The sequence below is a fragment of the Corvus kubaryi genome, unplaced genomic scaffold (genome assembly GCF_017639235.1).
Source record: "Corvus kubaryi isolate FWS band 111438036 unplaced genomic scaffold, C.kubaryi_AGA036_p1.0 77, whole genome shotgun sequence".
NCBI lineage: Eukaryota > Metazoa > Chordata > Aves > Passeriformes > Corvidae > Corvus > Corvus kubaryi.
In genome coordinates, this window is record NW_024582064.1 from 1,448,198 (window position 1) to 1,475,907 (window position 27,710).

General features: G+C 46.7%; 2 protein-coding genes across 2 annotated transcripts; one reads left to right on the forward strand and one right to left on the reverse strand.

Annotated features, from left to right (window-relative positions):
* MGST2 (microsomal glutathione S-transferase 2) lies at positions 1–26,308 on the reverse strand. Its single transcript, XM_042051949.1, is given in 8 exon segments — positions 1–133; positions 9,820–9,838; positions 9,841–9,990; positions 14,157–14,289; positions 19,633–19,676; positions 19,679–19,726; positions 26,244–26,283; positions 26,285–26,308. Coding segments are annotated over 8 exon segments (591 nt in total).
* LOC121676035 lies at positions 11,486–17,460 on the forward strand. Its single transcript, XM_042051947.1, has 2 exons — positions 11,486–13,148; positions 16,866–17,460. The coding sequence occupies exons 1-2, from the start codon at positions 11,614–11,616 to the stop codon at positions 16,870–16,872; spliced, it is 1,542 nt and encodes a 513-aa protein (XP_041907881.1). The 5' UTR covers positions 11,486–11,613; the 3' UTR covers positions 16,873–17,460.
* Positions 26,309–27,710: the final 1,402 nt, after the last annotated feature.

Sequence of the window (27,710 nt, forward strand, 5' to 3'; positions counted from 1 at the left end):
TCAGAGCAATTTATGGACTTTCTCCATTATGCTGAAGTCCAAGTATTCATCCAGAAAGCTGCTGACAGTCCCAGCTTCACCCAGGGTTATCAAGCAAATCAGAATTATCACACTCAAATAAAACCCTGTTAACCTCGAAGTGGAATGCAGGAAGTTATGAGCTGTTATGAGCTGTCCATGGTATGTTGTTACAGTGCAGATACTGTAACACACGTATCAAACAACAAGGCCCGTGGAAAATAAATATATATGGACTGATTCTTGATAGATGTTTCAGAGAGATGTTTATTTCTCCAGCTGCATGATCGGAGCTCTGCTGAGGAGCTGTGGCAATCATGGGACCCGAGGGTCCTTCCCCGCACAGCGGAACACAGAACAGCCAATGGGGAACGAGGCTGACCAGGGGCCAGGGAAACCCCATGTCTCCCCCCCAGGCCCCTGTCCCAGGACTACATGGCAGGGGGGAAGGCCCCAACAGTATGTTACAGTGAAACTGCTGGTCCAAAACAGTTGAAGTCTATGGAATCAGAAAGGACATGGCTGGAACACTGCCTTGGAGTGTTTTAGTAATAAACCATTCACATGCATGACTTTTGCTAGAGACAAGAGATTCCAAGTACCCTCTCTAAGGGAAAACTTTCCCCCAGTGTTTCTAAATTTTCATGTGGAAGTTAAGAACTTGCTCCAGGATGAGGCTACCTCATCCTGTGACATGAAGACCAGTAGGTAAAGCCACAGAAAATCTTGAGTACCTGATTGCAACTCCAGGTGTAGGAGTGTGGGAAAGAAGCCTTAAGGAACTGACGGAGAGGTGTGCATGTCTCTTACATCCATATCTATTGGGCAGGTACCCTCTGCTGAACTGGGAGATCTGCTACCAGTCATCACTTTGACTTGGAGATGGATTTCTGGACCAGAAAGGAAGAGCCTGAGAATCTCACTGGTGCCTAAAGACTTGATATAAATAGCCTTTCAGGGCATGCCATGTCTAGATGAAAATAGTGAAGTATTTTCTCAGTTTCAAGAGAGCATGAAAAGAGTCTTTCGCTTAGCCCTTCTTTGAGGATGCAGATCGGGTTTGTCTTTATAACTAGCAGGCCTTGGAGGAAAACCATTTCCCAGGGCTGCCAGTCTGGCTCTCAACACCTTCTGTTTGGTTTAAAATCAGTCTCACCGAAGTGTGATGCTCTGTCTAATAATGAAGCCAGCCACTCTTCTACAATTTCCTTGAGAGGCTGAATCTATTGGTTTAAGTAAAGCATGGGAAAGATTTCTTGAACAAAGGACTTTTTCATTTGTTGATTAAAGAAAAGTCCATTATGCTCTGCTTGTTTGTTTATTTACGTTTCTGCTCCCTAAACTTCCTTAGCAGTTGCAAGTCTTCTAGCTGGTGTTCATAGCACTATTTGAATTACTGCATCTCCTACTGGGAGATATAAAAGTATCTCCATATATTTGCTCTGGAAAACAGCCTCTCCCGTCTCTCCAGCAGCAGCTCTTCCAAAGAGGGTAAAGGATTGGTGGAGCCGTAGTGAAGGAGAACGGGAACATCAGTACACAAGCCATGGAAAATAGCCCTGTAGGACAGTCTTCCTGCTGCTGCAGGATTGTTCACTACAAAATAGTCTGATTGTTTCGTATCTTCCTCTAGAAGACATTGCAAGTTTTTAATTTTATGACAAGCATATATTGTGCTATTTTCTTCTTATGACTGATAATGGGTGGTGGAAGAGAGCCTTAGATCTGGACACAGAAGACAGTGCAGTGCCTTCAGTGAAAAGAAACAAACCATGTATTTCAGTGTTTATAGTGGAGGGTTATAGGAGAAAGTTTCACGAAGGATGTCTGGACTTCAGGCGGCTCTCTTGAAAGCTGTTTCTTGCATAGGCGAAGTTACAGCATTTCAGGGAGTGGGTATCCAGAGCCAGCCCTACAGCTTCCAGCTCCAGCTGTAGGCATACCTGAAGCCACTTTCTGTTCAAGTTACAAAGCATTATATACTTTTCTTTGCAGAGTATCTTAATACATAACAACCAATAAGCACCATACACAATACCTTTACATTTGCCTATAGCCTATCATAACTACTACCATTACCATCTTATTATTATCCAATCACGAGAGTAAGTTACAATTTAAGCTTACCATGGAGAATTCTCAGACCTCTCTTCTTCTTCTTGCTACATCGACATTTCTTGTTTGCCTGCGATAGCTCTTTTTGGTAAAAACATGTTTTCTATTTACATATGCTCTTCTTGAGACTTATTTACTTGGTGAAAAACAGGTGCTTGTTTGTAGTCACATACCTTTGTCCTATTCCTAAAAATCTCCTTCCAACTCATCTCCAACCTTTGCCTTCTCAGTTATTCAGGGGTCAGCGTTTCAGCAAAACATCTTTTACTCTATATCAAAACTTGCTTCCATTTCTACCTCATCATCAGTTTCTACATTCAGAGATCTTTCTGCCAAGCCTACATAGCTGGGAAACTTTCTTACCAAACTTTCATCCTCTCCTACAGTGTATACTGCTTTACTAGTTTGAAAACAAACCAGTGGGAGGTACCAAGTCAGAATAACAATTTAATCGGGAAATTAAAGAAAGGGGAAAAAAAACTAAAAGAAAACACTGGTTCAAACTGACAGAGTCAGGATACAACCTGAGTCCCTATTAGGCAGGGTGGTGGTAGCAGTCTGGTAGAATGGTGGCTGCAGTCCTCTGAAGCGGTGATCCTGTAGAAAAAGGGTCTGCTCTTCCTCAGAAGGTCCAGTGGTGGCTGTGTAGCTCCTGTCCTCTGGAAATCCAGTGGAAAGGGTTGTTTCTGGTGTTCAGAGTCTCAGATTATATCCACGATGGGATGCTTGGTTCCTCCCTCTGGGTGGAGCATCTCACAATGGGGTAATGAGTCATGAGGCCAAGTGTTGATTAGGCTCATTAACAGAAGATAGTCCGGAGGGAGTTATCTCTGAGTCATGCAGCAGGACAATGGTGGGCCATTAACAGAAAGATAGTCTGGGAGGAGAAGGCAAGGAAACACTGCCCCACCTGATTTCAACAGCTCATGAGGATGGTAATAGAATACACTGCAACCCAGGACATTATCCACCCCTTATTCTATTACCTTCTACATCATCCCAAATCAATACCGTCCTTAAACTCTACACACACACACACACACACACATATATACATATACAATGAAACCCTACAATGGGTTTCCCCATCTTTCTGCATTACCTACCAAGTGCAACCAGGTCCTTGAGCAAAGACAATCCCACAGATGGGTTTGCCTTTGCCTGACGTGGGATTAATCCAAACAGTCTTTCCTAAAATACCTCTCAGGTGTACCACAGGGACTCTATCTCCATCCACGGTGTGCAAGGGTTCAGACTCAGTGGGACCAGCTCAACTGATGGACCCTTGGGTATTGACCACCCAGGTGGCCTTTGCTAAGTTCACTTCCCAATTTTTGAAGGTCCCCCCACCAAGTGCCTTTAAGGTGGTTTTAAGCAGTCCATTGTAGCATTCAACTTTTCTGGCAGCTGGTGCATGATAAGGAATATGATATATCCATTTGATACCACGTTCTCTGGCCCAGGTGTTGATGAGGCTATTCTTAAAATGAGTCCCGTTGTCTGACTCAGTCCTCTCAGGGGTGCCATGTCTCCACAGGACTTGCTTTTCCAGGCCCAAGATGGTGTTCCGGGCTGTAGCATGAGGCACAGGGTAGGTCTCCAGCCATCCAGTGGTTGCTTCAACCATGGTCAACACATAGCGCTTGCCTTGGTGGGTTTGGGGAAGGGTAATGTAATCAACTTGCCAGGCTTCCCCATACCTGTGCTTTGACCATCATCCACTGTACCACAGAGGCTTCACCCGCTTGGCCTGTTTGATTGCAGCACAGGTCTCACAACTGTGGATGACCTGTGAGATGCTGTCCATGGAAAGGTCCACCCCTCGGTCACGGGCCCATCGGTATGTTGCATCTCTCCCCTGATGACCAGAGGCATCATGGGCCCAACGAGCTAGGAATAATTCTCCCTTGTGCTGCCAGTCCAGATCCACCTGAGATACCTTCACCTTGGCAGCTCGGTCCACCTGCTCGTTGTTGCGATGTTCTTCATTAGCCCGAATCTTGGGTACGTGCGCATCCATGTGTCGAACCTTCACGGTCAGCTTCTCTACTCGGGCAGCAATGTCCTGCCAAATCTCAGCAGCCCAGATGGGTTTCCGTCTGCGCTGCCAGTTGGCCTTTCTCCAGCGAACCAGCCATCCCCACAGAGCATTAGCTACCATCCATGAGTCGGTGTAGAGATAGAGCCTCGGCCACTTCTCTCGTTCAGCAATATCCAAAGCCAGCTGGACGGCTTTAAGCTCTGCAACCTGACTCGATCCACCTTGTCCCTCGCTAGCTTGTGCCACTCGTCGTGTGGGGCTCCATACTGCAGCTTTCCACTTCCGGTTAGCCCCTACAATTTGGCAGGAACCATCAGTGAAGAGGGCATAACGTCTTTCAGTCTCCGGTAGCTCATCACATGGTGGGGCTTCCTCAGCACGAGTCACTTGCTCTTCCTCTTCTTCAGAAGATAATCCAAAAGTCTCACCTTCAGGCCAGTTTGTTATGATTTCCAGAATCCCAGGGTGATTTGGGTTTCCAATACAGGCACGCTGCGTGATGAGGGTGATCCATTTGCTCCAAGTAGCATCGGTGGCTTGATGCGTGGAAGGAACCTTTCCCTTGAACATCCAACCCAGCACTGGTAGTCAGGGTGCCAGAAGCAACTGTGCTTCAGTGCCGATTACCTCTGAGGCAGCTTGAACTCCTTCATAGGCAGCCAAGATTTCCTTCTCTGTGGGAGTGTAGTTGGCTTCAGACCCTCTGTAGCTTCGGCTCCAGAATCCCAGTGGTCGGCCCTGAGTCTCACCAGGCACCTTCTGCCAGAGGCTCCAGGACAGACCATGGCTCCTGGCTGCAGAGTAGAGCACGTTCTTCACCTCTGGTCCTGTCCTGACTGGGCCAAGGGCTACTGCGTGAACGATTTCCTGCTTGATCTGGGCCAAGGCTTGTTGCTGTTCAGGGCCCCAGTGGAAATCATTCTTCTTTTGGGTAACCAGGTAGAGAAGGCTCACGATCTGGCTGTACTCGGGAATGTGCATTCTCCAAAAACCTACGGCCCCTAGGAAAGCTTGTGTTTCCTTCTTGTTGGTCAGTGGAGACATCGCAGTGATCTTATTGATGACCTCAGTGGGAATCTGACGTCATCCATCTTGCCACTTTACTCCCAGGAACTGGATCTCTCGGGCAGATCCCTTGACTTTGCTCCTTTTGATGGCAAAGCCGGCTTCCAGGAGAATCTGGATGATTTTCTCTCCTTTCTCAAATACTTTCTTTGCTGTGTTTCCCCCACACGATGATGTCATCAACGTACTGCAGATGTTCTGGAGCCTCACCCTTTTCCAATGCAGTCCGGATCAGTCCATGGCAAATGGTGGGACTGTGCTTCCACCCCTGGGGCAGTCGGTTCCAGGTGTATTGCACACCTTTCCAGGTGAAAGCAAATTGGGGCCTGCATTCTGCTGCCAAAGGAATGGAGAAGAAGGCATTGGCAATGTCAATAGTGGAGTACCACTTCGCTGCTTTGGACTCCAGCTCGTACTGAAGTTCCAACATGTCCAGCACAGCAGCGCTCAATGGTGGCGTGACCTCATTAAGTCCATGGTAATCCACCGTCAGTCTCCATTCTCCGCTGGACTTACGCACTGGCCATATAGGGCTGTTGAAAGGTGAATGGGCCTTGCTGACCACCCCTTGGCTCTCCAGTTTGCGAATCATCTCATGGATGGGAACCACAGAGTCTCTGTCGGTGCGGTATTGCCGACAGTGCACTGTTGCTGTGGCGATTGGTACCTGTTGTTCTTCAACTCTTAGCAGTCCCACGGCAGAGGGGTCATCTGAGAGGCCAGGCAATGTACTCAGTTGTCTGATATCTTCTGTCTCCACAGCAGCTATCCCAAAAGCCCAGCGATGTCCTTTTGGGTCCTTGAAGTACCCATTTCTGAGATAGTCTATGCCGAGAATGCACCGGGCCTCTGGGCCAGTCACAATGGGGTGTTTCTGCCACTCGTTCCCAGTTAAACTCACTTCCGCTTCCAGTACAGTCAGCTGCTGGGATCCTCCTGTCACCCCAGAAATAGAAATGGGTTCTGCTCCCACATACCTTGATGGCATCAGATTACATTGAGCGCCGGTGTCAACCAAAGCCATGTATTTTTGTGGGTCAGATGTGCCAGGCCATCGGACCCACACAGTCCAAAAGACCCGATTATCCCTTTCCTCTACCTGGCTAGAGTCAGGGCCCCTCTATTCCTGGTCATGGTGCATGTTGCTCCCTTCCGGTGAATACATTCCTGAGATCCCTTCAAGAGGATCGGTCACATTATCATTCCTATACCGTCTGGAGTTCTGTGTGTGAGAGACCAGAGCAGCGTTGACTCTAGATGAGCTTCTTGTGGCAGTTGCCCCTCTTTTTAGTTCACGTACCCTGACCGCTAAGAAGGAGGTGGGTTTTCCATGCCACTTACTCATGTCTTCTCCATGTTCCTGAAGGAAAAACAAGAGATTACCTCGTGGGGTGTATCCTCTCTCCCTGGTTGGGGGATGCCGGCTCCTAATGGCAGAGACTCTTGTTGGTTCTGGCGAGATGTGGTAAATCTCTTCCTTAAGTTCCTTTTTCAGTTTCTGATGGCCTTCTTCAATCAAGCTCCGGACTTGCTCAGCCGGAAGACTTGTTTCCACGGATGAGACGTGGGTGCGAAACGGGGCTGTGACAGTGTCCTCGTAAATCCTCAGTTTGTTCACCAAGCCGCCCACCCTGTCCTCACCTTCCCTCCATTGCAGCGTTGCCAGGTAACGGGAGTACATCTCTGGTCCAAGGCGTGCAAACCTCAACCACACCTGTGATGTGCACTGGACACCATCTGGGCTCTTAGGAAATCTCTTGTCTTCTGAGAAAATTATTTCCAGCACAGCCAATTCCCTCAGGCACTGGATACCTTGTTCCATTGTGCTCCATTTTCATTGGTGCACCTGGAGGTCTTCTTTACAAAGGTACCTGTCCCTTACACTTGTAAGCAGTCGCTGCCAGAAGCTGAGAGTTTCTTGGGTTCTCCTGATCCCGTGGTCAATCACCACATCCTGGGACAGAGATCCCAGTTGCCTGGCCTCACTTCCATCCAGAATGGTGTCATTGGCTGCAGCGTCCCAGATGCGGAGCAGCCAGGTCAGGATAGACTCGTTTGTCTGGCGGGTGAATTCCCTCCGCAGGTCACGCAGCTCACCCAGGGATAGCGACCAAGTGATGATCTCTGGCTCTGCCTCTTCTGCTGGGTGCGAAGGTCCTGCTGCATCCTCGTCGGTCACTATGCGGACTGATTTGCTTTTTGATTTCTTCTTCTGAATGGGGGCAACTGCAATCAGTTTAGGCTGTTCTGGTTCAGTGATGGTTTGCATGGGGACGTTGACAGTGCTTTTGGTTCCTTTCTCCTCTGTGTCAGTCTGCGTAGACATGGATGCTGCTCTTTTGCATTTGGTTTCTTTCTCCTCTGTGACAGTCTGCATAGACATGGACACTGTTGCTTTGCGTTTGGTTTCCTTCTCCTCTGTGACAGTCTGCGTAGACATGGACACTGTTGCTTTGCTTTTGGTTCCTTTCTTCTTTGTGACAGTCTGTATAGACATGGTGTTTGTTGCTTTGCTCCTTTTTCCCTCCTCCTCAAGCAGACGTTGCACCACACCAAGTAGTGTTTTGTTTCTAAGCATTGTGTACACAATGAAGGCCATAGAGAAAAAAAAGAATGGAACTGACAAGAAGATCATACTATCCTTAACATCCAGAGGGAACTCAATATTTTCAAAAACTGCTGTGCCTGGCTTGAAAGGCTGGAAGAAACCACTCTCTTCTCCTCCCACCAGGGGCTGGGTGCGATTGTTGAAGAGATCCCAGACATAGCAGCCCCGACTAGGACAGCCAAACAAAACTGAGTATATATTCCGAATGGTATTCATCACCTCGCAGGTTATTATGCTATAGACATAATAAACCAATAAAGCAATTCTCATACCATTCCCTGGTTTTAACAGGAGTAATACAACAGGCAGGTAGTTCCCCATGTGAGGAAAAATATAGAGAGCAAGATACAGTACCCATGTAGACAAGCTGAGCACCATGGTGAATAGGTTTCTGTTTATACAAAATTGTAATTCTGACTTTCTCTCAGAGCAAGCCCCAAACTGGGCGCCAAAATATGTACTAGTTTGAAAACAAACCAGTGGGAGGCACCAAGTCAGAATAACAATTTAATCGGGAAATTAAAGAAAGGGAAAAAAAAAAAAACTAAAAGAAAACACTGGTTCAAACTGACAGAGTCAGGATACAACCTGAGTCCCTATTAGGCAGGGTGGTGGTAGCAGTCTGGTAGAATGGTGGCTGCAGTCCTCTGAAGCAGTGATCCTGTAGAAAAAGGGTCTGCTCTTCCTCAGAAGGTCCAGTGGTGGCTGTGTAGCTCCTGTCCTCTGGAAATCCAGTGGAAAGGGTTGTTTCTGGTGTTCAGAGTCTCAGATTATATCCACGATGGGATGCTTGGTTCCTCCCTCTGGGTGGAGCATCTCACAATGGGGTAATGAGTCATGAGGCCAAGTGTTGATTAGGCTCATTAACAGAAGATAGTCCGGAGGGAGTTATCTCTGAGTCATGCAGCAGGACAATGGTGGGCAATTAACAGGAAGATAGTCTGGGGGGAGGAGGCAAGGAAACACTGCCCCACCTGATTTCAACAGCTCATGGGGATGGTAATAGAATACACTGCAACCCAGGACAACCGCCAATGTTTGTCGAAGCAGAATTCATATCAGGAGATGCTGTGAACTCAACATTCATTAATGTATACTTATCTGGAGACCTGTTCTCTTACCTGATTGGTAAAGGTTCATCAGCCTACAAAGCCAGATTTGCTTGCTTCCTTTAGTGAAACTTGTGTGGTTAGAGAAAAGGTCTTAATGTGACAGAGGGGAAATGCAGATAGCAGACAGGCAGACGTGGTGCAAGTCTTGCATGAGCAGCCTCCTATGAGGAATTATAAGGTAGAATTGGTTGTGAGCTGTAAAACCTGCCTGCAGAGGCACATGGCAGCACAAAGGAGCACATGGCGGCACAGAGAGGCTTGTCTCCGCCAGACCCTGGAGGGAGGAGGTGTCACACGGCAGAGCCCTACAGAGAGGAGCCCGCCGGGAGCTGACAGATGGATGAACAGCGAGTGATCACCCCATAGAAGGACATTGAGAAAATGTGTTGCTGATGTGGCAACATGGGAAAGGTCACGCCATATAAGGAAATACTGTGCTTTAGAAAAGTGTATAAAACCAGCTCCTTCCTTTGAATAAACGATTCAGATTCCCTGCTGGTCTGAGTCAGTGATTCAATCGCTGACAGCCTCCCATCCTACAGCAGTCCTGAGATGCAAAACTGCTTCTGTTTCCAGATCTCTCTGAGTGTAGCTGTAAATTACACCCAGTACAAAGCAGGTGCCCATAACGTGAGCATCAAAACTCTTCTTTCTCCTGGCCTGCAGCACATGCACATCCTAACCTAGGCTTATGCTGTAACACCCAGCCCTCTTCTCTGAGGGTTTCCAGACCCATTGCTGACACTTTACACATGTTGCATTCAATTATAATCACTTTTCACTGCCAGTCCGTGGCTCTCAGCCCAGCTTCAGAGCGCAGCCTGGAGCTGTTAACCTGTATCCAGTTGGTAACTTCTTACCTTCCTTTCACAGACTGATGTAACCATGGAAGTACTTGTAGCAGGCAAAAACATACAACACACCCAGAAAGGAAGCTAATTCTAAGAAAGAAAATATTAATATGGAGGGAAAAACAGTTAAAAAACTAAAAAATGAGGATTGCACATAGTTAACCACTCTAGTTATGTTTTCTAGTTATATTGCTTTGGGAATTTTTACAGCTACCCATAACTTGGGAAGTTATCTTGGAAAAGAATCATTCAAAAGAGATGTATGTATTCTTACACAGTCACTGAAGGAGGCTCTTCATATGGGTTTACAGATAGGGGTGGATATAGGACTGTCCAAAAATATCCAAAAGCATTCCTTCAAAAGGACATCGCAGGAACTGACAGGAATCCTAATCCCCCCCAGTCTGGTGATTATCCCACAAACAGGATAGTGGGTTGGAGCACTGTGGCTTGACCCAGCTCTGTCATTTTGTATTGTTATGGCAGTTTGTGCTAAGGGGGAGTGTTTGTTTTGGGAAGAGAATCCTATTTATGTTGTTAATAACCTGCTTTGCATTTCTATAGCAGCTTTTATCCGAGGACATGGAAGGAAGCTGTAGTGAAGTTAGCTTTTTGACCTCCCTGAGGGAAGAGTAAAAAGTCAGCTCCACTTTGTGGGAGTGTGTTTTGTTTGGTTCAGTCCGGGTCTCCCCTTTGGGTTTTGTGTTACTGTACCATCCCATTCCACCGGACCCCACGGAAGGGACTGATTGGACTTCCAAGTGCGTCCTTGGGACGCCAAGCTACCCCAGTTGTAGCAGGCTCCGTTTTAGTGAGCTGCGCTCCTGGGGAGGAGGACGGTAGCTCCACCAGCACCAGCAGAGTCATCCTTGGTGGAAATCGGGACGCCTGGAGCTTGCCTGGACACCAGCAGGTAAGTATTTCCCTGGGGGGGGAACTTACCGTAAAGCCTATCGAGGCAGTTCCCGCGTGCAGGCGGACCCACGTGAGCCGCAGTGTCGGCGGCAGAGCGAGGCGCGGCGGGCGCGGCGGGACCCGGCAGTGCCCGCCCGGTCGCGCGCAGCGTGTGGTGAACGGCTTCGCACGGTGCGCGGCTCGTAGGAGCCCCGGGTGGGCTGCGCAGCCCCGGGGCGAGTGTGGTCCGGTCGCCTCCGGTTTCTGGTGGGAGCTAGTGTCCAAGGGTTGGTTTATTTTTAAAGCTCCAGACATCGTGCTGTGGATTATGGGCGCAAAATTGTCCACAGCACAAAAGGGGGTATTTTTCCAAGTTGTGGGACTCCTGGAGGGGGGGGGAAACGTTTTATAAAGGGTGTTTAAAACGGTTTGTGCGGTGGCTGTTCCAGCACTTCCCTCAGTGCTCCCACAGTTCGGTTTTAAGCGATCCCTTTTGGAACGCCGTGGGAGCAAAATTGGCGCAATCTCAATTGGCAAAAGAAAAGGATTTAGATAAGTTTTCTTTGTTATACCTACAAATTCGGTCTGCTTTAAATCAAAAAAGGGAGAGGGAAGCACAGCCTACCCCCGGTTCCCCAGTTGCTACCCCTAAGCCTTCTCCTAAACCCGTGTCCCCTAAACCGGGCGTCCTGAAGGAAGCAAACCGCGATGCTGCGCAGGGTTGCTACCGACTCCCTGGCTTCCCTCGGGATTCTCGGCCCCCCCCGCCCAGACAGTCCTGGCCAGACTGCCCGGGGCTTATCCCGTTCCCCGACTTCCCCAGTTGCTAGACCCCGTGTTCGCTTTAGTTATATTGAGAACTTAGAAAATGGATTCCCTGCCCGACGAGGACAAGATGGCGGGTGCCACATGGCAGAAACCCCCTCTTGCCCTCCCCCCGTTTCTTCATCCCAAAACCCCTTTCTCTCAAGTCCCAACCCCTTTCGTCATGACCCCTCCCAGTACCCTAACTCCTCCCACACCCAAGCTGGGTCCACCCCTGTTGCCCCTCCCACTTGTCATCAGTGCATGCCCCCGTGCTTCGCCCCTAGAAGTTGTTGTAGGTCCGTGTCTGGTTGCCACCCGCTTCCTGCTTCCGGTTCCCACGCTTGGCCTTCTGGTTCCCACGGTGAGGACCGGAACCCGGAACTGAACTCCATTCCTTCGGCCGCTCCGGTTTTTTATCAAAGGTCCAGGAGTGGGGGAATGACCCACACCAACTGGGAACCCCTCTCCCACCAAACGATCAAAGAACTCTGCAAGGCCCAGAAGGAGTTTGGGAGAGAAAGCGAATATTTTCGCGGTCTTTTAAGGACAAATCTCTCCGGAGCAGTAATGACGCCTTTTGATTTGCATCAGCTTTTCTCGTGCTTGCTTTCCTCAGTAGAGTTTCTGCTCTGGAAATCAGCATGGGAAAAGGAGCTCCGTCGACTCCTTCCGGTGCTTCTGCAAAGTTCAGATATGGCCATTGATGCCGACAATCAGGAAATAATGATGGACCATTTAAGTGGCGAGGGGGAATGGGCATTGGCGCCGAAGCAGGCCCAGAGTCTGCCCCTAGAGGTGCTGCAGCAGGTCAAGGAACTGGCTGGTAAGGCATTCCTTGGCCTGAGACCGGACGCGCCCGTAGAAAGTTACTCACGGGTCTGTCAGCAACCCACTGAATCGTTCTTAAGGTTTGTGGAGCGATTAACCCGAGCTGTAGAGTTGCAGGTTAAGCAGCCGGTGGCCAGAGAGGAGGTCATCACAGAGATGGCAATGATCAACACCAACCCGCAGTGCAAGGCGGCCATCCTGAGCCTCCCCCTGGACCCTCCACCGACGATACAGGCGATGTTAGAGGTTTGCGCTGTGAAGGCGCCACACCTACAACCTGCCGGCTCGGATAAGCAGCGATCCCGGGGAACGATTTCGGTGGGAACAGCAACACACCATACTGCTGCGGACCAGAAGAGGACCGCGGGCGGAAGCAACAGACCACCTCCAGCAAAGAACAGCCAGAAGCAGCCTCAACAGCAGACCAAGAACACCTGCTTCCTCTGCGACCAGCCCAGGCATTGGACCAAAGATTATCCACTCAAGAGACAGTTTTATCAATTTAAAAGAGAACAAGGGTCAGGGGGGCTTGAGGGCCGGGAACAAAAAAAACTGAATGAGGAGCACGCGCCCACCCCGCGTGAAGACAAAAAAGGGACGGGACGCGAGGGGGAGGAGGGACAGGGGAGGGCAGGTAGCGATGACACAAAATCACTGGATATGACACTTCAGCCAAACTTGACTTCCTTTTCCGACGGTTCTTTCAGGTTGCAGCTGTTGACACCACTCCTCCTGAGGAATAGCGAGTGGCACGCCGCACCGGTGAGCACCGGTGGTGAGCTGGGGGCGGGAGATCAGAGCCCTGACAGGTATGTCATCGTCGGAGATGTTAACTGCACACCACCCGAGATTGAAGTCGCTCCGGGGCTAATGACATCTAGTCCCGAAGGAACCATTCTCTGGCTGCGCTGTGTCCGTCCACCTCTGTTTCTGCCCAGAGGGCAGATGGTCGCCCAGGCTATCCGTGCAGGAGGGCCACACCCAGTGATGTGTGCCACTCATGTAATAGGGAGAGGGAAGCCGAGGGTAGACTGTAAAATCAACAGAGGGGAAGAAGTCCTTCACCTCAAGGGACTTCCGGACACAGGGGCAGATGTGACGATCATTCCCACACAGGAATGGCCGGCACATTGGGAACTGCAAAACGTGGCAGGGCACGTACAAGGTGTTGGGGGCATCCAATTGGCAAAACAGTCTAAAAGCGTCGTACAAATTAAGGGGCCGAGCGGACAATTGGCCAATATACATCTGTTCGTATTGGATTACAAGGAACCCCTCTTGGGGAGAGACCTCATGCAGCAGTGGGGAGTCACTATTGACATTCCCGACCCCCCACAGAATTTTTGCGCAGTGGTCACTGAGGAGCGCCCTACCCAGAAACTGACATGGAAAACAGACCGTCCAGTGTGGGTAGAACAGTGGCCGCTCTACGGTGAGAAATTAGAGGCGCTTGAGAAGCTCGTGGAGGAGCAGCTCAGGAAGGGGAATATCATGGAAACCAACAGCCCCTGGAATTCCCCTGTCTTTGTAATTAAAAAACCTAACAAAGACAAATGGTGGCTCCTCCAGGACCTTCGCCAAACGAATGATGAAATTGAGGACATGGGCTCTCTCCAACCAGGGATGCCGTCCCCGACGATGCTTCCCCAAAATTGGAATTTGGCCGTGATTGACATTAAAGATTGTTTTTTCCAAATTCCTCTACACCCTGACGATGCCCCACGTTTCACCTTCTTGGTTCCGGTCATCAACCGAGGAGCCCCAAGAAAGAGATATCATTGGAAGGTGTTGCCACAGGGCATGAAGAACAGCCTGACCATCTGCCAATGGTATGTCTCTTCCTTGCTTGCCCCAGTTCGCACAGCCGCAAAGGAGGCCATCATCCTTCATTATATGGATGATGTCCTCGTGTGTGCCCCCGATGATGACATGCTTGCGAGTGTGCTTGACCTGACAATCGGAGCATTGGTTGCTGCAGGGTTCGAGCTCCAAAGTGAAAAAATTCAAAGGATGCCACCTTGGAAATACCTGGGCCTTGAAATTACCAAGCGGACCATTGTACTGCAAAAATTGGCAATTCAAACAGATATTAAGACATTGGCGGATGTCCACAAACTGTGTGGGTCCTTAAACTGGGTAAGGCCGTGGCTGGGTCTGTCTAATCAAGACCTAGCCCCCCTTCTCGATTTGTTGAAAGGGGGAGAGGAGCTTAGTTCTCCCCGGATGCTTACCCCAGAGGCATGAACAGCCTTGGAGAAGGTGCAACACCTGATGTCCACCAGGCAAGCAAGCAGGTATAGACCTGACTTGCCATTTAAGTTCATCATCCTGGGTAATCTGCCACACCTGCACGGCGTTGTCTTCCAATGGGAAGACAAGAGGAAGAGCAAGGAGGACCAGGACCAGAGGGACCCCCTCTTGATAATAGAGTGGGTCTTCCTCAGTCATCACAGGTCCAAAAGGATGACTAAGCCACAAGAGCTGATGGCGGAACTGATCCGGAAGGCTAGAGTCTGGATCAGGGAACTATCAGGGTGTGACTTTGATTGCATTCACGTACCAATCAGGACACAAACGGGCCAAATTACCAAGGCAATGTTGGAGAGCTTGCTTCATGATTGTGAAGCCTTGCAATTTGCTCTGGAAGGTTACACAGGCCAAATTTCTCTACATAGGCCGGCCCACAAAATTTTCAATTCGGAAGTTCAATTCGAATTAAGCACAAAGAGTGTTCGGAGCAAGGAACCTTTAAAGGCCTTGACCATTTTTACTGACGCGTCTGGGGCGTCTCACAAGTCAGTCATGACTTGGAAAAACCCCCAAACTCAGCGGTGGGAGGCTGATATTAAAGAGGTGGAAGGATCACCTCAAGTCGCTGAGTTAGACGCAGTTGTCAGGGATTTTGAAAGGTTTCCCAAACCCCTAAATTTAGTTACCGACTCCGCATATGTTGCAGGAGTAGTCTCCAGAGCCGAGTATGCCATCTTACAAGAGGTCTCCAACACGGCTTTATATGAGTTGCTCTCTAAATTGGTTAACCTAGTCTCCCACCAAGAGCAACCCTATTACGTGATGCACGTCAGGTCACACACGGACCTGCCCTGGTTCATCGCGGAAGGCAACAGGAAGGCAGATGCCCTTGCTGCACCAGCCGCGATGGCCCCGATCCCAGATGTATTTGGGCAGGCCAAAATTAGCCATCAGCTGTTCCATCAAAACGCACCTGCCCTGGTCCGGCAGTTCAATCTGAAGCATGACCAGGCCAGAGCGATCGTGGCTGCATGTCCAGAATGTCTTCAATTAGCTCTTCCTGCCATTGGCACCGGCATTAACCCCCGTGGACTCAGTAGTTGCGAGGTGTGGCAGATGGACGTGACACATGTTGCTTCATTCGGCAGAATGAAGTATGTACATGTGTCAGTCGACACCTTCTCCGGAGCCGTCTTTTCTTCTGCCCACGCAGGGGAAAGGGCTAGCGATGTCGGAAGGCACTTAGTTCAGGCATTCGCCACCCTGGGCATCCCCAAAGTCATCAAAACGGACAATGGCCCTGCGTATTCATCCAAGGAGTTCAGGGGCTTCCTGCAGCAATGGGGAATAGAACATAAGACGGGCATCCCCTATTCCCCAACAGGTCAAGCAATAGTCGAGAAGGCTCACCAAAATATCAAGAGGATGCTACAAAGGCAAAGGTCCTCAAAGAAATTAGAATCCCCAGCTGTCAGGCTCTCAAGGGCACTGTTCACACTAAACTTCCTCAACTGTGCCTTTGAGAACCTGAATCCACCGATCGTGCGGCACTTCAGGCGGTCTCAGCAGCTGCAAATGAAAGAAAGGCCTCCGGTGTTGGTTAAAGACCCGGAGACTCGGGAAATACAGGGGCCTCATGAACTAGTTACATGGGGGAAGGGATATGCATGCATATCCACCCCCGAGGGCCCCAGGTGGATCCCATCAAAATGGGTGAAACCGTGTATTTCCCAGCCCACTGGAGGAAGGAGTCAAGCACCCCCTAAAACCGGGGTGGGTTAATCCTACACCCCTTTGGACCCTAAGTTCGCCCCCAGGTATTCTTCCCAATTTTAATATTCTTCCTTTTGAGTTTCTTTCTAGTTTAGAGACTACAGAAATGGATCCTGCACCATCCATCCGAGCCGTCGCCAGAAGCCTGCAGCTTGTTGTCATCCTGCAGCTGCTCCCATGGCCTGCGTCGCCGTGGATAGTTCCCCAACAGGCAGCAAACATGTGGTCAGTCCTGGCGCAAACCATGGGCCAAGACCACATATGTTTACATCAAGGGCAGAGAACATCCACAGACAAGATGCAGGCCATGGTGATGCAAATTCGGAAAGAAACTGGTGACTGGCTCGGCGACATCTTCAGCAAATGGGGACTATCCGGATGGGCAGGATCTGTTTTCCGACCTGGACTGATTTTTCTTTTTGTTTTGTTGGTTGCCCTAATTTTGTTCGGACTCCTGAAGAGAATGTTAGTAAAGTCGATTACAAGCTCCCCCTCCCCTACGGATATTGACCGAGCCGAGGTACTCCCGGATGCAGAGACCCTGCAAGAACCGGAGCTCGAACCTACGGCTCCTGAGTTGCAAGAGTTCGAGGTCTTTTATCCAGACTCTGAATATTACCCCCAGCCGAACTTTAAACCATCTTAAAAAACAAAAAAGGGGGAGATGTGGGAGTGTGTTTTGTTTGGTTCAGTCCAGGTCTCCCCTTTGGGTTTCGTGTTACTGTACCATCCCAGTTTATACCCTCCTGGTTTCGTGTTCATAACCCTGCTTTCTCTATTTGTCTCCTCCCAGACCCCTGCCAATCTCTCCGTCACCCCTCCCAAGCTTCCAGAAAGCTCTGGCAGGGGCGTCGAGTGATTGGTCTTGGGGGGAGGATCCCTCCCTTCCTTTCCCAGGATAGGTTCCCTTGTGTGTCCCTCATCCCGCAGACCCATCCTTCTCCTTCCCTGATTCGATGCCGTTGTCATCCCTCCCCTGTCGCCACCCTCCCATAAAACCCCTGGCAGGCGCACTCAGGGTTGCTCATTGCTGGACACCCCCGGGGGGCGAGGTCCCCTGTTCGGAGACACAATAAACCTTCCGGATTTCATCCACAATTGAGCCTGCCTCCTTCTTCCACCACCTGCCTCTATTGCCACGGTCCTGTGGAAGGACCCACGAGCCAGACCTCTGGTCTCCCGGATTCTGGAGGCTGGCCCCCGCAGCCTGCTGCATCCAGAGCTGCCCGGGCAAAGTGGGAACTGCTCCAAAAAGGACGCAGAGGCACCACTTGATAGATGGAGTAGTGTATGGAGATCAGTTGTATTACCCAGGACTAAGCAGCACTTGTTAATTTTGTGGTTTTAAACTCTGTGCGTATATTATAGAGGACAGCTTTCACTGTGTGCTGGATTAACTCCTGTAAACATACCTGTGGGACATAGCTGAAACATTACGTCAAGGGGAGGTTATAATAATCTTTCATTTCTTTCATGTGACAGCACCTGTGTTGCTGGCTAGCAGCTGTGATCTTCCCTGATTCAAGTGTCTGTCTACGAGCACATGTATTATTTCCTATCAAATTTGCTGATTTAAGTGGTGCTTCTTTGGATTTACAGTGGATTTATAGTGGAGATGGGACTGTAAGAGAGCCCCAAACAAAAAATTACTGATTTGGAGCAAAGAGAAAATGAAGAAGTTGTTTAGGAAGGAGTGATGGACATGAGCTAGTTATCCTTTCCCCAGCACACACACTTCATGCTTCTAAAACATTACCTGGGAAATGGTTAATAAAGGAGAATGCAAAGGTTAGGCTGTCACAAGTTCTAGCTCTATGAGAACTCCTTGGTTTGCAGAGAGAAGGGAAAGCTGTTGGGGCTCTATGAAATGCCATGGGGACTTCAGTGTCACTGAGCGTTCTTCTAGGAAGGCTGTGTTAAGGTAATGCAATTAAAAGAAGGGAAAAAGATGTCTACAGTCAATTAGTTCCTGATAATGCTAACATTTTAAAAAGTTATGTAAAACTTCTCAGTCCAAGATAAAAGCAGAAAGTGTTTACCTTGACTGAAAAACATCCTGCAGTCCAGAGGTCAGTCAGGAACAATGGGTAAAACTCCACACAGTTTTGTCTGCAGAATAAATTTGAAAGAACATTGGTCCCGAAAGGTGGGATTTTCAAGGAGAGTCAGCTTTGGCCTTGTTTTGTTGCCACTGAAGTTAATGCTGTCATATCCAGTGGGAGTACAGTCAAGCCAGCATTAGGTACTCTTAAAATTTCTCATTTTTGAAATCTCTGATATAAACTGTTTAAAATATTTTCCTGGCATTTAAACTTAGGCAAAGATCTGGATCCCAGCTACATGGAAATAAATAGGACAAATAATCCTCAATCAAGTGCCTGTGCGGCAGAGATAGGCTGAAATTCCAGTTCAGTGACGTGATGTTAATCACTTATCTTCACACTTGGTATGCAAGTTTTGTGGGTCAGCATTACTGGGACTGCCAGAGGAATTTGGATTACTCTGCTGAGGTCAGCTGCCTTTATGAAGGCACAGGCAGCACATCATAGATTTTCTTATGGCAAAGACCATAACACCTTTATTTGTGGACATCAGTTTTCCCACCAATATATTGTTGGGGTATCTTTTCTCAGTTGCTCTGAATTAATTCCTTTTTAAGGAATTAGGCAAAATTCTGTGTCTAATGAATCATGTTATCTAACAAGTTGTCTACTGCATATTATGTCTCATTATTGTTATCCACTACAACTACAGTTACAGCAGATGAGATTGTTTGAAATAAATATAAATAATTTTGGACAGGGTCATTAGTTAATCACCAACTGAAGCCCTTTAGGAAAACAATCTTCTTAGATAGGATATTCTACCATTATCCACTGCAGACGCAGGTTTTCTTTGCTCATCTTCATCTGTGGTGTTAGCCACAGCCCAAGAACTGACAGCACAGCTTGCTAGATCCAGAACATCTGAATTCCCTAGGTTACAATCAGTTGGATCTGAGACCCCAGTTAAGTTTGGGTAATCTGATTGCCTAGTTTGATCAGAATTTGAGCAGTGACTTTGAAATGAGCTGGACTTACCCTATTATTATTATTAAAATAATAGCTGAACCATTTGAAAAACCATCTGTTCTATCAGTTCTTTTTTTTTTTTTTTTTTAAGCAAAAGATGCAAAGAAAAGGTGACTTTTTAAGAGAAAGTTTTTGCTTCTTTTCAGGACTGAATTGTTATTCACTGCCACCACCTTAATGATCTCCAGATTTAGTGTGCATTAATTGTTCTGTGAAATTCTGGAGCTCCAGTGACAGCCGGGGTATGACCTTGTGCTTCATTCTTAATTTCCCCACCAGCCAAGCAAAATGACCTGCAAGCCAAAATTAGGGCTCACACATGAGCCCTGCACAGAGTTCTTTGGTTCAGTTGCATCTCTGACACATAATTTTTTTTTTGGAGGTCATTGTTCTTCAACTTTTTCCAGAGAAAGACCAATATTACACAAACTAGTTTTTCCTTACAGAAGTTTAGACTTTATCTTCAAGAGTGACATTCGAGTTGGACTTGATGATTGATCCTTCTGGATCCCTTCCAACTCAGCACTTTCTGTGATGCATGGGGAAGGGGGAAAATTGTTACTTTAGAAATATATTCTTTTTTTTTTTTTTGCATTTGCTGCACTAGCTATGGCTTAAATATCCTTGTGCCTCATCTGGATCCTAGAACCATACCGCCCTGGGGTGCTGCTTAGTCATACTATAGTGGCCCCAGCGGTGCCTCAGTAACCAAACTGCACTGGTGGAGGTCACTGCCCCACCGGCTTGAATGACATATGGTCATTTTTGTTTAGTGACACTAAAAGCTATGAGGCTTTGAAGTATGGGGCAGCATTACAGTCTTTGGAAACAAAAATCTGGTAGCTGCCTTTTTAAAGTTTTTTAGCCATAACTTATAGTGCATGATTTTTCATCTGTCTTGGACTCTCAAAATTCAGTCTGTTGAAAAGAGCAAAGAGAGTTGCAACCGGGGAGGCTGTAGCCTGTTCCTTGCTCTCCAACTGATCTGCTGGAGAGCTCTGAGAGTTATCTGTTGGAAAACCTATGCTGTTTTCCCTCTACTGACTGGAGCTGATAGTACTTTCCTGTCTTGTAAAAAGCACTTTTTAGAACAGAGGTAGTGGCATGAAAAGAAGAGATTATTCACTGTACAGTGACTAAATTCCAGTCATTTACCAAAAACCGCCAAACCAATCACACACTCCCCCTACAATTCTGACCAGCATTTTAAGATTACATCTCACATATATATGCACACCTCATTTTACTGATGCCCTCATTGCAGAAGTCTCCCCCTGAAAGCTGAACAGAGGCTGTCACAGGGACAAAAGGAAATACACAGCAATTTGCTATATGCAGCAGAGCTATTGGGAAACATCCTGTTCATCTTTTAAATTCCCTGGGTACCTGGAGTTAGTATTATTATTATCGCCAAGATATTTTCCTGGCCATGTTGTAGCCACCCTGTATGAGAAGCTCACTGCCTACCTTGTACCTAATCTACCTGGATCCAGAAACCAGGCACCCACCTGAGCCCACTAAAAACACTTGTCTAAGGGGGGAGCCTAGGACATACCTTCCGTATTGCCTTGTGGAATCAGTGGCAGTAAAATACAGCTAGAGATATTAGTGATGCTGCCCTGTGCATCTCTGATGTCTTAGCCTTGTGGCTTGGACCTTGTTTGCCTTTACCTCAAAAAAACATTTTCCAAGCTGTCTTCTCCCCACATAAGTAATCACAAGCCATGTTCAAGTGACCTCTTAACCTTTCTCTCCAGAGAGCAGTCAGGGCAGCTCAGCTATCTCTCTATAAGGCCGGTTTACAGGACCCTTCTTTGTATTTGTATCCAGCAAGACCCCCTCCGCTCCCACAGGTCTGACCTGATTGGTCAAAGTGGTAGGTGATCTGTAGAGTTCTGTGCAATGGCATTTTTAGCCAGCAATGTGTTCCTCATTTTCTGACTGCACAGAGCCATTCAAGGCATACAATCAGTCTGGGAGCAGGTTTTTCTACTGAGGAACTAAGGCAAGCCAAGGCAGCTCACTGCATCCAAAGCAGTTTTTTAAAAAAAAACCTTCAATGGATGCTGGACAAAATAAACTTACTGAGGGAGATGAGAAGATTAAGGCACTGTAGGACCAAATCATCTTTGTTTGTTCAGTACAATTAACCAAAGCAAATCATCAAGGCTATGGTTTATCAGCTGTAGCGCCATTTGCCCTCGCTACTGGTCAGGCAGCAAGGCTCTGGTTTGAGGGACACAGGAGACTCTGATTATCCACATCGTCATCCACAGGTGAGCCTGGTGTGCAGAACAAGACAGATGCCAACCAGGGATGTGAAAACCACTCAGGAGAGGAATAATCACTGTGGGTTTTGTTAACTGCATAGGAGTTGCCTTTTAGTTCCCCCCTGGTGAATGGGAAGTAGCAGTGTAACTCCAAATTTACATTTTGTGCTGATGGTTTAACAAGAGCTAGAGTAAATAAAGCAGTGAAGCAGGAATAAGTAAAGATTTTCATAGCTTTTCTTACCCCTGTATCAAGTTGTTAAATTCTAACAGGCTAAATTAAATTGATTGAGGTAGTTACAAAGTATGCTTGACTAGTCTTTGCATGCCTTTTTTTTGCTTTCATCTTCAGGTGGCATTAATGGTTACTGAGCCAATGCCTTTACTCTGAAAACATGGGACAAAACAGGCTTTCAAGGAATATTACTCTCAAATATTTTATATGTTTAAAAAGCCTGTAGAGAAGCTGCTACCTGTATCACAGTGTATGATAGTGTCAGGAAAATTAATCCACAATGTCAGAGGTTTATGTCCAAAAAGGAGACAAAGGAGTCCTGTAACTTTATTCGAAGAAAGGGAGAGGCCATGGGGCATTTCCCCTGGGGTCCCTCAAATTTTTGGAGGACGCAGCCTCCTTTCTATCCTAATTTCCCAACCGCATTTCCCTCTCTCTTTCCCCATTGGCTGAGGTACTTGAGAGGTACAGACTCCCTGAAACCCCTAAGACTCCCTTCTAATGTATAACCCCCTCTTTATTTTAATTCTTACGGAATTTATGGTTCTTCTCCTTGTTTCTTTCATCTCTCAATATCCAATTTCATTTATCAGCAGACCTATAGTTTATTTGTAAAGACAAATCTCTTTCTTTCCATTCATCAGTCAGTGGAATCTTTCCCATTGTTTCTTTTATCTCTCAGTACTAGTTTCATCTTCCAGCAGGCCCACAGTTTGTAAAGACAAGTCCCTCATTCCTTCCAATAGTGCATATTAATTTGCACGGCCTGGCCTAACAACCTGTAAAAAACCAATCAATCCAACCAAACCAATTACTTTTTAATAATGTCTTCCTAGGTCCTGAAATTAGTAAAAATTAATTTTAAAGTGACTAGTTCAGAGACATCCTTCAAATTAGAGGAGTAGCGGGACTCCTGTGTCCCTGCCCTGCTCTTTTCTGTATCAATGAGTGGGATTGACTCTGCTCTTTTTTTGGATTCTCTTGTTTTCCCATCAGTCTATAAAACACTAATCTCTCATCAAATCTCAAATGCTTAAAACTAGATTCATAACTGGAAACCAGTTCCTGCATTGTTTCTGCTCCTTCTTTCTACCCTCGAGCATTTCTTGCACAACTTAATCTTCAACTGACCTGATTCTTTGAAAAACTCCTGGTTCTGAGACACTAAATCTTGTACCTCTGATGGCTGCTAAGTGAAGCAGGACTTCCATCACTGCTCCAGGGAGGTTGTATTGCCCATTATCACCTTTCTAAGTGTCATAGGTTAGCAAGCATAGTCCCAGAAGGGATGTCCTTGCTAAGGGGTGCTTACAGCTTCCTCTGGGACCTGATAGAACCTATCAGCTGGCCAGTTTGAATATGGACAATTCTCTAAGTCACTTAAAATTGAGACCGCCTCTGTGATACGCCCTTAAGAATAGACAGACTCCCCCCCAGCTCTCTCTCTCTCATTTCCGGCATTGGGACAGGTGGCTGCAGGGCCGGAGCAGCGGGGCCCAGTGGGCCTGGCCCAGGCCCTGCTCAGGCCAGGCCGGGCCAGGCCACAGCCATCCTGAAGCCATGGGCCTGTACCATCCGTGGAACCCCCCCCACTGCCTTGCCGTGGGCAGCCGGAGCAGCTTGTCTCTCCCCACCTCTCCACTGTGATAAGAAAAATTCCAGCTGCAAGGCCGAGGTGAGATTAACCCTTTTATTGCTGTGAAGAGCTCAAAACCTGAGGGAAGAGAGAGAGGAGATGCTTAAAGCTGAAATTCTGTTGTGAAGCTATGATATATCAGAGTATCCCGTTGTAATTTCATGAAGATATGGGGGGTGGAGTGTTCAGCTCGTAAGCAAAAGCACCTGCGCTGAGATAGGCAGATGCTGACGCAGCTGTAATTTCATGAGAAGTTTGGACAGGGAGAGATGGAAGCGATGAGGACTTTTGCTCCAAACAGGAAAGGAGAAAACCTCAGTTCCTAGAGATGGACCAGATGAGGACTTTTGCTCCAAATGGGAAAGGAGAAAACCTCAGTTCCTAGAGATGCTCCCAGAGATAGTCCTAACAATGAAGATGATGAAGACCCTTTGCTCCCAGGGAAGGAGAAGGGCCTCTGTTTTTTGTTTCTGAACGGCTCAACCTTAAAATTGTACCCCAAAAAACTTCAAGAGTGGACCCTCGAAAGCAGTTGCGGGAAAAGCTGCAAGTCGGGGAAAGGGACTCACATGCGAGCAGAGAGACTCCTCTTCCTAAATGGACTGAACAATATTTGGAAGTGGGTGGCTGTCTCGTTGTGACAATGTTTTCATGGCACGAGCAAGAAGAGACTTCTCTTTCTAAATGGACTGAACAAGGTTATTATGGAAGTGGTAAACAGACTGAACATCTTAAGGGTTGTCTTTTTACATTGTCAGTGGGAGAAGGGAGGAAGGTGGGGGGGAGGAGGAGAGTTCTGAAGGTGTTATAATTTTTTTTCCCTTCTTTTAGGTCTGTTAATAAACTTCTCTATATTCTTTCAAGTTTGGTGCCTGCTTTGCGTTTCTCCTAATTCTTATCTCACAGAAGATAAACAGTAATGAGTATCTTGGACCAAACCACTACACTAAGTCAGGACTGGAGGCTCAGCAGAATAAACAGAAGAGCAAACAGAGCACTGAGTGCTCTGCATGTTGTATTTAGTTTACAGGAAAAGGTCACAGGCTGGGCTTCTCCTTTTACATGAACTGGTTATAACACATGCTTGCAGTTCTGGTTTCACAACATTCATCTGAATTCCCATGAATTAGTCTGTGTTGGGTTGCCCATGCTAGAAAGCTGCAATAGTTAAATCAGGTCAGCTGGTCAGATTCTTGCACGAGTTTCTCTTTGGGCTTGATGTCAGATTGCCAATATAAATGAAACTCCAGCTTATATAATCTTTTCTGTGATTTTAACTAAGATTAACTAATATAGGTTATCATAAGGAGGAACATAGGTATTTTTCACCTCCCTTCACAGTCTCAGTATCTGTAGAATTCCTTGAGTTTTCAAGATACTTTTCCGAATAATGTCTGGGGTTTTGATTGGTTGTTTTTAATCCTTCACACTTCTAGGTTAAAAATCAAGGCAGGCAAGCTGAACTTTCTCAGAAGTTGATGATAAGCACTGCCACTAGATAGAAACATTAAAATCACAAGGTATATTGGAGCTGATCTGATGACAGAAAAAGAGGATGTAAATTTTCAGTCCTTTTTATTTGCCTTCTGTTGTGTTGGGGTTTTTTTAACTGGAAGGGTCACATTCTCAAGCTTTTTCTTTCTGCTGGGTATAAATGTTTCAGTAGCTGAGGCTCTGAAAACAAATAAACAAATAATCAAGCCACATCAATGAGTTACTAGATAAGTTGGCAGTTCTATACATATTTGGAAAAAAACCTGCTCTAAAGCTCATCCTACTATAGCACAAATGCCTTCAAAATGCGTCTTGTTCCCTGGTGTAAACACAACTATATGAATCAACATATTTCAAAGAAAATAATGACAAGCATTAAAAATTATACTGCAGTTTTAGACTGATGCACAGCAAAAAGAGCTTCTCAGCCTTGCCCCCTTCAAATCATAGAATAGAATCATTAAAGTAGGAAAAGACCTCCAATATCCTTGAGTCCAACCCTTAACCCAGCACTGTCATGGTCACCACTAAGCCATGTCCCCAAGAGCCACATCCACATGCTTTTTGAACACTTCCAGGGATGGTGATCCCACCACTTCACTGGGCAGCCTATTTCTTGATTCTCTGAGGCCTCTTAAAGAAATTTAATGATGAGAACATAAGATGTAATATCTCTTAATTTTGTTGTCTGATGTAAAGATTTGCTTTCTCATTTCATTTCAGATACTGAGTATGTATCTCTGGTACTGGAAACATCTTTTTACAGCACTTTCAGTCCAGTATTGGTGTATTTGATTTCACAAATTTACTTTCATTTTTGAGGTTTTCACTTGTGTAGGTGCCTTAAATAAGATTCAAATCAAGACACAACATAGCTTTGGGGTAACTTTACAGCTAGTTAGAAGCTCTGATAATGTTATGATTTCAAGAAGTCAACAAACAAAAGAGAATTGAGATCAAATTAGCTTCTCCCACAGGGAAAAGTAATCTGTCCCACTGAGCCAACTCCCTCTGGCTGCAGAGAGGGTAAACAATGCTCTGGTGAGAAAAATTTTAGGACTTCTCAGAAATTAAAGTTGCAGAGCAACCAATTTATCATAAAATAATTCCCAGTGGTTCAGAACCAGTGGAAACCTCCCCAAACCCCAACCATGCAGCCCACAGCTCTTTCTTACACTGCTGGAAAGCAGAAAGAAGAGAGACAGCTGCCAGCCACAAGCAAAATTAAATCACCAGCCATGTTCCCAGCAGCTTCTGTGTGCCAACAGGATGTGTATATGGGAGAGAGCTCTTCAGTGAGCGATAATGAAAAACAACAGGTGGGAGACTTACAGTGCTTTTCAGCATTGCAACAAAGGCCTGCCCCGGAAATAAAACAGACTAGCTTTTTAAAACAAGAGTGCAAAATTATGGCCAGGTTTTGTTCCTGAAAAAGTTCAGCCCTGTCTTCTTCTTGCCTGTGTGAAAGCGCAGAAAGAACAAAACCAGCCTTTCTTGCCTCTGTGGATTCAGCTGTTCCTTTATCCTTAGATTTCAGTTGCAGCCTCTTTGGGGGCAAAGTCTTTTTCTGTTTTTGTAAAGGGTCTATGTCCATCACCAGCAGTGCCCCTCAGAAGCAGCAGGTATGAGACATGTGAGGGAGGAGCAGAGCTTTGTGCTGTCCCTGCTCTTGATTTACAGGTTTTGCTGCACATGCACGACATAGGCTCTGACATGGCAGTCAGCCTGTAGAAAGGAACTGTTCAGGATAGTTCAAAGGGTAAAACAACTGACGAAGAGAGAAAGGAATATCTCTCTTCATCATACTGCCTGCAACACATTTCTTGTAGCTTATGCCTAGTCTTAAAACTGGGAAAGAGTCTCTCAAGGGACATTTTTTCATCACCTAACTAACAGGAAGCTTAATGTCATTACCCTTTACAATCCCATAAGAGAACTGGAACAAAACCAATGTAATGTTTGTTTTGACTCCAGGTTTATCGATCCACTTTGCCTACAGCTGCTGTTAAAGTGGGATATTTCATTACCTTTCATCAAACTTGCTAATTTTAAGGGCTAACATAAAAAAAGACTTTAAAGAGGTTATTTTACCTTGCCAAATTTTACTTTCTTGAGTGTTAATATTGTTCTTTCTAAAGATTGGAAGAGTAGATATACTGTAATAATAGTAGTTTGACGTTTGTGCTTAGTAACTCTTTAATTGCTGATTTAGGCCCTTTAATTGCAGTTCTTGGTATAGTATGGGTTGACTTTCTGACCACACAGTCTCTGTTTTTAGGAGCTGGCTCAGAAGTGTTCAAAGCATTGTCACCTTGCTGACAGATGAATGTGACGGAAAACTCTGACAGAGCTGGTCACTTGAAAAGTTAAAACCACAAGGGCTAAACATTTTAAGGCCAGATGTCATTGAAGTTATATGGTTTTTCTGACTTTTTTCAGAAGATGCGAATTTCAAAATGGTGATTGACATGCAAAATCCAGCAAAGATTGACATAAAAGGAGGCAGGAACAGAGGTTCTGAGCAGTGAAATGTCATGTAATTCAGAGACGCTGGTGGTGTCTTACTAGACATAGGTCTCTCCTGTTTGGAAAGAGTGGTATTTTATTGCCTCTTAGTGATGTTCCCAAAGAGGCTGGCTCCT